This window comes from Medicago sativa, chromosome 4 (assembly GCF_051527215.1).
Source record: "Medicago sativa cultivar Bolivia chromosome 4, Bolivia_mono, whole genome shotgun sequence".
NCBI lineage: Eukaryota > Viridiplantae > Streptophyta > Magnoliopsida > Fabales > Fabaceae > Medicago > Medicago sativa.
The window spans coordinates 36,035,214-36,046,961 of record NC_140752.1 but is presented as its reverse complement, the minus strand read 5'-3'; the positions used below and the strand labels follow the sequence as shown (position 1 = coordinate 36,046,961).

At 31.8% G+C, this 11,748-nt stretch overlaps 2 protein-coding genes across 2 annotated transcripts; both read right to left on the bottom strand.

Moving 5' to 3' along the window:
• Positions 1 to 2,087: 2,087 nt before the first annotated feature.
• Positions 2,088 to 4,926, bottom strand: LOC146929071 (protein TEEBE-like). The gene is made up of 3 exons (XM_085701152.1): positions 4,580 to 4,926; positions 3,369 to 3,863; positions 2,088 to 2,835 (listed from the first exon to the last, which is right to left on the bottom strand). The coding sequence occupies exons 1-3, from the start codon at positions 4,665 to 4,667 to the stop codon at positions 2,315 to 2,317; spliced, it is 1,104 nt and encodes a 367-aa protein (XP_085557278.1). The 5' UTR covers positions 4,668 to 4,926; the 3' UTR covers positions 2,088 to 2,314.
• Positions 4,927 to 5,688: 762 nt separating this feature from the next.
• LOC146929070 (protein TEEBE-like) lies at positions 5,689 to 8,173 on the bottom strand. Its single transcript, XM_085701151.1, has 3 exons — positions 7,995 to 8,173; positions 6,724 to 7,218; positions 5,689 to 6,394 (listed from the first exon to the last, which is right to left on the bottom strand). Exons 1-3 carry the CDS (start codon positions 8,092 to 8,094, stop codon positions 5,874 to 5,876), a joined length of 1,116 nt encoding a protein of 371 aa, XP_085557277.1. The 5' UTR covers positions 8,095 to 8,173; the 3' UTR covers positions 5,689 to 5,873.
• Positions 8,174 to 11,748: the final 3,575 nt, after the last annotated feature.

Sequence of the window (11,748 nt, the reverse complement as noted above, 5' to 3'; positions counted from 1 at the left end):
TGAGTTGAGATCCTCTCCATTTCCTAAAAAGAAATGGAGGTGTCCATAACTATTTGAAATAAGTAAATGATATAAATACATACTTTTTAAAAATGGTCTTGCTAACTGTTGTCTTCAAAGCAATAGTTAAAGAAACTATATATAGAAAATTTGTCTTGAAAATATAAGTTTTGATTTTTCATTAAGTAATAATTACACTATTTTTTTTATAAAAAGTTACTCCCTCCGTTTCAAAATGAGTGTCGCTTTAGCCAATTGCACATAGATTAAGGAATGGAATGAAACAATCATTAGATATAACACTTTTACTAAACTGCCCTTACTTTATAAGAAAAAGACAAATTTAAAGTTGCATTGAAAATTGTGTGAGAGAAAAGTTGGAGAGGGTAATGTTGGAAGAAAAAAATTAAAGTTGTATTGGAAATGTAAAGTGACACTCATTTTGAAACAAATTTTTTTGGCTAAAGTAACACTCATTTTGAAACGGATGGAGTACATGTTTTGGTTTTTTTTTTTTTTTTGTGGTGGCCGATGTTCAAACCCCGTTCATTTCATATATTATGCATTGTCCCTACCAACTGAGTTAAGCTCACGAACTTTGTTTTGGTTGTTTAACCAATGCCCCACGGGCACTATTTAACATTCTCCTTTTAGAAATGACATTTCTTCAAAAAAAAAATTATGACATCAATTGAACATTGGAAAATGCTAACTTGTGCTCTTAAGGTACTCCCTCCGTCCCATAATACTTGACACAGTTGACCTTATTACGCATGTCAATGCATAACTTTGAGCTTAAATATCTTGAATAATATATTAGAAAAAATTATGAAAATTTGATATTTTGAAAATACTCATCGAAACGAATTTAACGACATCTTATATGATATTATTTATCTTTGTATATTAGTAGAAAAATACGGTCAAAGTAAGTTAGGTCAAAATTGCACATTTTCAAATGGGTCATCTATTGCAGGACGGATGGAGTGTACAAGTTAATGAATCAAAAGTAGAATTTTTTTTGTAATTAATGCATTTTAATTTGATTTTTTTACTTTTAACTAATTGAATGCACAAAATTTAAGAAAAAATTTATACTTTTAAGTTGCTTAGCATGTGCTCTAAAGACACGAGTTTTTATAACCCTCTTAGTAAAGCATAATATTGAGTTACATTAGCCGCTAGGAAATGACTTTACATCTTGTTAGGGACAATTACACAGCATGGACAAAAGTATTTTCCCAAAATAAGCAAAGTTATACATTATAATATTTGTAATAAATATATATAAATTGGAACTACTAGCTCCACTTTCTCCCCTTTTCTATTTTGGGTAGAGATATGTAGAAATTTCTTTGTATGACCGCTCTTGATATAATGTGATGATCTTTCGTACATCGCTAATGAACCAATAGTGGTATGAGAGTAAATGGTTACAAAAAGGAACCAACTTCTTGTGTCGAAAGACTTTCTGATAACGACAGTGCAAATGTATATAGATGAAAAAGCTTATGCATGAGGTAGCAAACTGAGATGAACGGGTGCACTCCAACTTGAATGGAAGATTGTTGTGGCAAGTATAAATTTGATGTATCACATTGTATAGAAAAATTAATGTTAAACTTAATGTTAAACAATTTATAAGTGAGAGGATACACAAATCAAATACCTTAAGATTTGTGATAAAGAAAGATTTAATAACATATTCTCTTTATTTAGTTGATCTTGCCAAATTTGATTCAAAGAGAAATGACCCAATAGAAATTTCAATCGATGTTCCAAACTCATCCATGCATTTATCAGGTTAAATGACTAAACAGATTAACATTCAAATTTATTTAGAGACTTATAGACAAATTAACATCTAAGTTTGTGACGAACATATCAAAATTGATCTCATTTATATGGGAAGATAAATTTAATGAGAAGACATAAATATGAAGAAAAAAAATTCTTATTTATTTTCACAGAAATTATATATTTACATCAAAAATAAATTATCTCACTTAGTTTCACAATCATTGTCACATTTATTTATTTCAACGAAATAAAGACTATAAAGAAACATAAATAGTAATTTTATCAAATTATCCTTGATAAACATTAATGTAGTCAACAATTTCATAAATGTAAAAGGGGAATATAATGATACACAATGTATTAATTAGATGGTACAATTGTAAAAAAAATGTAATTAATAATAGACGGCTTCTTAAAAAAAATATCACTCAAAAGTTGAAAATGACCTTCATTTTGAAACAATTTCTTTCTCGCAAATGTGACAGTTATTGTGGCACATATCAATAAGGCAAATTTAAGCAACGGGGGATACTATAACTTGATCAAGAACCGGGCCACACATACTTCCAAAATCATCAATTTTGGTATGATAGAAAGAGCTATAGAATGTGATTCTTGTTCTATTTGAAACTGCTTTGAAGTTGAAACTTGTTGTTTTGAATGTTCCCTTTCCTAAAGATTTAAAAGGAACTTTAAGAGTCTCTCTTGCAGCAAAAGCTTCAACCATCATTGATCCATGACATCCATTTCTTCCATCTCCAATTGTGAATTTCATGTTGTAGACTTTGTTTGGAACTGTTCTTAGAATTTGTGCAATGGCACTTTCCCTTCCTGCAACAAGTTCCACTGCTCCTTTTCCAAATGGCACTTGAAAATGCTTTGAATAAATGAATTTAATGGCTTTGAGGGATTCAATAATCCAACCAGGGAGAGGAGACACAAGATCTTGTTGTTTTGGAGGAAGTATGACACCATTGGTTGAGTTGAAAATAGGGAATGGACCTTCCTCAAAGCCAGGGTTTCTTACTAAATTAGCTGCAAGAGATCATGTTCTAGTCTTATTAAACACATTCAAATAACCAAAACACAAACCCCAACATTAAAGAAGATATATAGAGTTTTTTTTAATAACCTTAACAAATTAAGTTTATATCCACTTAGAGACACTTGTAAAATAATGTCAATTTATTTAATAATAATTTCTCCATTCGTCAAATTTATTATTATTATTTTTTTTTTTTAAAAAAAGACAATATGTACATTGACTTTAGTAAAAATTGGTCATCATAAATTATTATTTTTTAAAAAAAAAAAAAAAAGACAATATGTACATTGACTTTAGTAAAAATTGGTCATCATAATTTTTTTAGTGTAGTTTTTCCAAAATAATCAAAGTAGTATTTTCTCTATTTTAAATATATTATTTTCCTAAAGTAGATATGTGAGTTAGATTCTCTGCAGCGCTGCAAATCAATCTAGTCCAACAAAAACAATTGGATTTGTTTAGATAGGACTCGGCCAATTGCATACCCTGCAGAGAATCAGGATTCATTGACATGGTTCATTACCTCTTGTCGGCATCGGAGGGTAGAACTCTCTAATAGCAACAGCATCCAAAAGTGGACCACAAGTAGGGTCTTCTTGCATACCAGGGTTATGGAAGGTAACTTTAGCAAAAGAAGATCTAGCCTTGAATCCCCAAGCAATAACATCACCATTGATGCTATAAAGTGTTTGCAAAGGAACATCACCAGATTGTGGAGGCACTGAGATTCTCAAAACTTCATCTTGAGCACAAGTTCTTGTGGCTCCTAAGATTAGAGCATACCATGTACCAGGTTTGACTTTGATGGTTTGTGAGATGGATGCTTCATTTCCAAGCCTAACAGCATGAACACCATGTGACACTGGGAAAAACATGCCTCCAGGTTGTGGCCCACCAGTGATATACTCAACTAGACCACTGGTTTCCCATTTGGGAAGTGAATGTTTCCCCATGAGTCTTGTTTGCTTTATGTATCCCGGGTTTGGTTGCTGCTCAAAGTTCCCGTTTCGGAAGAAAACTTTAAGGAAGAAAACCAAAGCAAAATCAGAACAGCACAATCTAAACATTAGATCAGAATGTCATTCATTATATCAATAATGCAAAATAAATGTATAGAGCAAAGGTATTCACCTAGCAACTTCAATAAGCACATCATAGCTAATAGACTCTGTAGCACGAACACATACACAGACACCCGACATTATATTTACTTCTCGACACATGCAATAATCTTAGAAGATAACTTAATTGAATGTAAACATATATAATAAGAAGTTGCATCGGTGTCGGATACTGTAGACGTCTTCAATCTAAACTGTCAAGATATGAAGGTAATACAAGCACTACTCATTTTTAGAAACACGAATGATAGTGTAATGTTTGGAACAAATCTGCATTAGGTAACTTACGACTCTTCTTTAATTTTCATGTTTTTATTTCCACTTTTTAGTCGAATATAGATCCAATATTTTTCTTTCATTTCTTGTACAATTTTTTAAAACCAATCTACAATTTTATATAATTTTTCCTAGCGCCACTTCATTCTTCTCTATATCACAACTGGTTACTATACGAGTCTTTCATCTCCTTGTTAGCAATTTAATATGAACACAAATTTCAGAAAAAGAAAAACTGAAATTGTTTTCAAAAAGTAAATAGAGCCTTAGATTCAAACAATGAAACATGTGACATATGTCATGCACAACAAATAGCATAATTAGAGTTGAGCATTACCTTCTGGTGACCTAGGGTGAACCTTAGCAAATGCTGAAGCAGCAAATAGCAAAATCATGAAAAATGTACATATGAATGTCACTGCCATTTTCACCAAGAAAAGAATCAACTGTGGAGCTGTATCCAAAGAGAAATGAATTTGGGGTTGCTAAGAAAAGAAAGGCTTATGTGTGCAAGAGAAATGGACAGAGCTTTGCTCCCTTTTATTGTGCACTTAGAGTGGAACACTTTGTAATTAATTTGTATGAAGGTTCCAACCGAGTTTTTCTCCTTAATTTATGCCATGAGCTTGTTGAGGGAATCTAGGCCTTAAGAGTTTTATATGATAGTTATGACATAGGATAAGTACAGTCTAATAACTAGTAATATGAGTTTTATTTTTTCGATATGCAACTAGCAATAGGAGTTACTATTACATTGTGAACTGCATTTAACTTGTAAATGGTAACATGTTGTTCACTTTTCTGTCTATTTTTAAAAGAAAAGGAATCTATTTCCTACATTTAATGAAGTTCTTTTTTTTTTTTTTATGAGCCAAGAGTGAAGTTAAACATCAAGGAGAAACTTAGACATCCCAACTCTGTTGACACCTCAAGAAACTCTGATCTTCTGCTACGTACTTACTTATAATATTATTGAAAAAATATGTACAAGGAGGGGGGCAAAATAAACAAAAGCATTAAAAAAAAGGCCAAAATTAAGCAAAGAGAAACAGCCCTAAGGGATAAATTTACTGCTCAACCGCCCTTGGCTTCAACCTTAGAGCGAGTATTCTAGGAATTTATTTTAGCAGTCTCATTCAATTTCTTCCTCTGATTCTTCGTCAGATAAGGAGTAAAAGATACTTCCGAATCCTTCCCTTGAACCGACAAGTGTTTAACAAGATCAACCTTCTTTTAAAGAGTTGTGCACCTATGAATTGAATGAACATCTGGTGACAATATTCTCCAAAGGAGCAGCAGGTTGCTGAATTGCTCGTTCTAAGATGAAGGGATTCTGATCATTACTATTTTGTTCAACCAATCCAGACGAATCAACAATTTCGTCGGTGACATTTGATAAAGCAAAGTGAAAAGAAGTGTTGTCATTGGAACTTGATGCATAATATATTTTGAGTTTTAAATTGTTTTTAATAATATATTTGTAACTTGATACATAATAATACAAAAATATTAATTAGAGAATACAATTGAAAAAATACAATTAATATTACACTGAAAAATTACATTCATTTCTAAACAACTTTTTTCTTAGAAATATGCCACTTATTGTCGAAAAAGAGAATAAGACAAGTTTAAGCGACGGGGGATACTATAACTTGATCAAGGACCGGGCCGCACATATGTCCAAAATCATTGATCTTTGTATGATAGAAAGAGCTATAGAATGTGATTCTTGTTCTGTTTGAAACTGCTTTGAAGTTGAAATTTACTGTCTTGAATATTCCCTTTCCAACAGATTTAAAAGGAACTTTAAGAGTCTCTCTTGCAGCAAAAGCTTCAACCATCATTGATCCATGACATCCATTTCTTCCATCTCCAATTGTGAATTTCATGTTGTAGACTTTATTTGGAACTGTTCTTAGAATTTGTGCAATTGCACTTTCCCTTCCTGCAACAAGCTCCACTGCTCCATTTCCAAATGGCACTTGGAAATGCTTTGAATCAATGAATTTGATGGCTTTGAGAGATTCAATAATCCAACCAGGGAGTGGAGACACGAGATCTTGTTGTTTTGGAGGAAGTATTACACCATTGGTTGTGTTGAAAATTGGGAATGGACCCTCTTCAAAGCCGGGGTTCTTTACCAAATTAGCTGCAAAAAGGGACCATGTTTTAGTCTTATTAAACATAGATATGTGATGATGCACAGATATGGACACGAACAACGGACACGGCACGAACACTGACATGCCGACACTGATAATAATTTGATAAAGTCACATAATTCAGTGTAATTAAATGTGTCGGTGTTCTGACGTGTCCGACACTGGGATACGCCTACTCTGATGAGTGTCTGTGAGTGGCAGTTCAATCAAGTTCAATCTCAACAAATCAACGACTGAAATAGTTTGTTTCGTTGAGATTGGACAAGACCTATGGAAGTAATATAGAGAGTCTAGATTCATGGATATAATTCATTACCTCTTGTAGGCATTGGAGGATAAAACTCTCTAATAGCAACAGCATCCAAAAGTGGACCACAAGTAGGGTCTTCTTGAATACCAGGGTTATGGAATGTAACTTTAACCAAAGAAGAACTAGCCTTGAATCCCCAAGCAATAACATCACCATTGAGGCTATAAAGTGTTTGCAAAGGAACTTCACCAGATTGTGGAGGCACTGAGATTCTCAAAACTTCATCTTGAGCACAAGTTCTTGTGGCTCCTAATATTAGAGCATACATTGTACCAGGTTTGACTTTGATGGTTTGTGAGATGGAAGCTTCATTTCCAAGCCTAACAGCATGGACTCCATGTGACACTGGGAAGAACATGCCTCCAGGTTGTGGCCCTCCAGAGATATACTCTACTAGACCACTGATTTCCCATTTGGGAAGTGAATGTTTTCCAATGAGTCTTGTTTTCTTTATGTATTTTGGGTTTGGTTGCTGCTCAAAGTTCCCATTTTGGAAGAAAACTTTAAGGAAGAAAACCAACATTTTGGATCAGCATTTCATAATACCAAGTTATTTAATAAAAAAATGTAGAGCATAGGAACATACATTGACATAACCACTTCAATAAGCATATCATAGTTAATAGACTTTGGAGCACTACCACATATACGGACACGGGCCATTATATTGACATGTCGACACATGCATTATTTTGAGAAAATAATTTAACTAAATTTAATAATATATATTAAGATGTCACACTGGTGTCGGATACCGTAGACACATTCAATCTACAGGTGAGGTAATACAAACGCTGCTCATTTTTAGAAACATGAATGAGAGTGTAATATTTGAAACAAATATGTGTTAGGTAGCGTAGGGCCGTAGGCTCTTCTACTCTTACTTTTTCTATTTTCATTTTCACTTCAACTAATAAATATAGAAGAATATAGATCTGATATTTTTCTCCATTGCTTTTCATATTTTTGAAAATAGATCTATCATTTTCGAAAAAGTTAAAAATGGCAAAACATTATTTTTTTTATTCTTTAAAAAATGTGTTATTTCGAGTTTGTCTTCATTCCTCTCTCTATCACAATTCTTTATTATACAAATCTTTCATTTCCATGTTAGCAATTTAAAAATGAACACAAATTTTAGAAAAAGAAAAACTGAAATTGTTTTTAGAAAGTAAATAGAGCCTTAGATTCAAACATTGAAACATGTGACACATGTCATGCACAACACATTCTTGTCACAAATATGAACTAGTATCATAATTAGAGTTGAGCATTACCTTCTGGTGACCTGGGGTGAACATTAGCAAATGCTGAAGCAGCAAATAGCAAAGTCATGAAAAGTGCACATATGAAGAATGTCACTGCCATTTTCACCATGAAAAGAATCAAATATAGAGTTGTATGATAAGAGAGATGAATTTGGGGTTGCTAAGGAAAGAAAGGGTTTTGTGTGTATGAAAAATCGAAAGAGCTTTGCTCCCTTTTATTGTGCACTTAGAGAGGAACATTTTGCAATTAATTTGTATGAAGATTTGACTTTTCCAACCGAGTTTTTCTCCTTAATTTATGCCACGAGCATGTTGAGGGAATCTAGGACTTGAGATTTTTTTATAATCGTTAGTACATAGGATAAGTACGGTCTAATAACTAGTGATAGGAATTACTATTACATTGTGATCTGGATTCAACTTATAAATATTAAACTTCATCTTCGTTTTTCTTGTCTATTATTAAAAGACAAGGAAACTGTTTCTTACATTTAATAATGAAGATTTATGACTTTATCTTGCTTAAGATAAATGATGTTTTGTCTTCAAATTTTTGACTTTGAATACTCTCTCGTTTTTGTGTGTATTTTTAAAATGTGTATAAGTTGTAGAAGATAAAAATTAAAAGATATAGATGAATACATATGATGATATATAAAGTATTTGTATTATGATGTTCAAATTCAAACATAATTATTTTAAAATTATGCAACCTTAGGTATTGTTTTGATGTTGTGATCACCGCAATGAGGATTCTATCAAATGTCATGAATTGGTGATTGTAATTTCAGACGTTCATTGATCATTCTTTAATTTGTGTTTTCGTCTTTCCTTTTGTATGTTTACCATCATATCTTGATTTGGATTTGAAGAGTGTTGTGGACTCTTAGAATCGATATAGGTTCTATTTTAAGTTGATTTTTAATGAAATGTATTAGTTTTCTCTAATAAAAAGAAGAAGAAAAACTTGTCTAAATTTGGCTTCCAAGTTCTAACACCTACTATTAGTCATTTTAATTTATTCGTTACATTTTCTTACTTAATGCGCCCTTTTATTTAGAATAAATCAATCAAATGGTGTTTGATTAGAACGGTTTTAGTTTATGAGGAAATTAAAAAGAGGGATGTTATGCATAGTAATATTTTTTAGGGAAGTTACACTTTGTAGTATGGCTATTTTTAAATTGTAAAAAAAAAATATGGCTATTTTTAAATAAATTAATACTTCTTTCTTGATGAGTAATTGAGTGTTCCTTATTTTTTAATCTGATTAAGGTTTTGGAGGGGAACGAGAGATACAGAAACCATGTGGATCGTATAGCTGAAGCAATATTGAAGAAAAAACACATGTTTACTCAGTTGAAGGAGCTGAAGCAATGTAGAAATAATGTGAATTGTATGGCTGAAACGAGTAGAGATTCTCTCTATTTCTTAAAATAAATGGCAATACTCATTACTATAATTTTGCTGTATAAATGTCTAATTAACGTCACATATTCTAAAAATATGAGCATTTATATCAAGTATTTACTATAAAACCATAGTAATGGAAATTGTCATTTATTTTAGAAGATGGAGAGGATCTCATCTCGGCTGATCTATGCGGGAACGGAAGTTGTCTTGCCCGGAACCATCATAACCTTTTTTTTATTATTTCTATATTCTTCTTCCTCGATTACAACTCACGAGTCTCATGCTTATTTGACACACAACGGTTTGAAAATTTTGGAAGATTAAAAATGGTATTATTTTCTCGGACAAGACTCCTTCTGTGGAAGACGTGGTTAATGACATTAAAGTTACCTCTTGAAGGTGACTTTTTGTTTAGAAAAAATAGGGACCTTGTTTTTATTATGAATGGTTTTCGAACCATCTTTTTTGTTAAACAATATAGGATCTTTGTATTGTTTTAAGTTGGATCGAGTATCTCTTGCACTTCTGCCCGCTTGATGGATTAAATATACTTTATTTTTGTTGTCAAGTACTCTTCCCTCATTTTATCTAATAAAATTTTGATTTTGCCGTTAAAATAAACATGTTTAACTCAATGTATCTTAAGTCACATAGGTAGAGAGGGTAACAATGCAGTCCAAAACAAGGTGATTGAAGCCAAACACTTTGCACAATGCAACCTTTGAACCCCACAAACTAGACCGTCCTTATACTATACCGCGTAAATTGGATTGACTTAATTGATTCGTTAGTTTGATCATGAACCCCACAAACATAAAATGGTTTGTTTCAAATTGTTTTTTTTTTTTTTGAAATGAGTTTAGATCTTATAATAACATTGGTGAAAAAAAAAAATTCATGATTGTTTTATTTAGTGGTAAAGAGTCTTTGTGCGCTTTAATTTTAAACAATTAATTAGTTACTTAACCCACAAAATAGTCCTTGTGGGCTATAATTTTAAACAGTTGGCTGCAAGTGGCCCTATATATTATGATTATTTTTTCGTAATAAGAAACATCATCTATAGATATCACATTGAAACCGATGAAGAAGACTGTACTTTAATGTCCTGTGTACGTAGTTTCAAACCTGTGTAATGTGTATTGTGTGGGTGGTCACATGACTTTTGCTTCCATTATTAATTGTGTTTACCACATGACTTCTTCTGTTCTTGCCTCGTGCCAGCCTTAATGTAATTCACCAAAATCTCGTTTGAGAGTTACTTATTTTTTTTAGTGGTAAGGGTTTGAACCCTGGACCTTACATATTTTATGCATTATCTCAACCAACTGAGTTAAGCTCACGAGGACCGTTTGAGAGTTACTTCTTACATCAATCTTGTTTTTCTTTTTATTAATTTATTTTTGAGATTGATCGATCATATCAAATGCAATTTTTTGGCACATATCAAATGACATTCCAACATCTTAATGTCTCTACTTAGGTCACCAAAAGTTTGCGTTATCAAGCTCGGCTAATCAAATGCAATTAGTGAGTATTTTTATTTACTACATATATTTTTGGACTATTTGTTGATTACATTTTAAATTTAGAGAGGGTGCATAACTTGTGATCTGTTTTATAGTTAACAATAAAATTCTAGCTGCCTAGTTGCCAATAGGTGTGATAATTTAGAATCAGCCATTTTTTTATAATTGAGAGGTCGGTGGAGAACACAATAAAAAATAGAAATTAAGAATATGGTTTTCTGTCAACAAAAAAAAAATTAAATATGGCTGGAATTTCAAAATGTTTCGTATACTTTGAGGAAAATAAATTGTAGCATATACTTCTCCTAGGTCTCTCTATCTTCCGGGTTGAATAGATAGAAGGACAAAAGAATAGAAAAATATATTTAAACAATAATTTTTAGACAACTTTTTTTCCCTCTTTCCTTAGACAAAAACAATAGAGAGGAAGAGAGGGGACATAATATGAATACGAGAGATTCGTTTAAAACTAAATGTACAAAAAAACATTTCTCAAAGGAATATGCTCAATTGATTTTTTTTTATTATGATTTTACACTCTCTCCCTCCCTCCAAAACTATGGCTTTACTTTGAAAAATGTCCTAAACTATATAAATTTCGTTTTACAATGGGTATGTTTGTTACAAATTGTTTTAAATGTTTTTTTTTCATAATGTTTCATATTTTTGTTTAATTGTGTCTAAAAAAAAACATTTAAGGTTTTATGTCCTTTTAGTGTTACATTTTTTGGATAATATTAGGGTATGCTGTAGCATTTAGCTTAGATTTAGTTTTTGCAAAAAAAAAAAAAAATTAGATTTAGTTAAGATTTTAAAGTTAC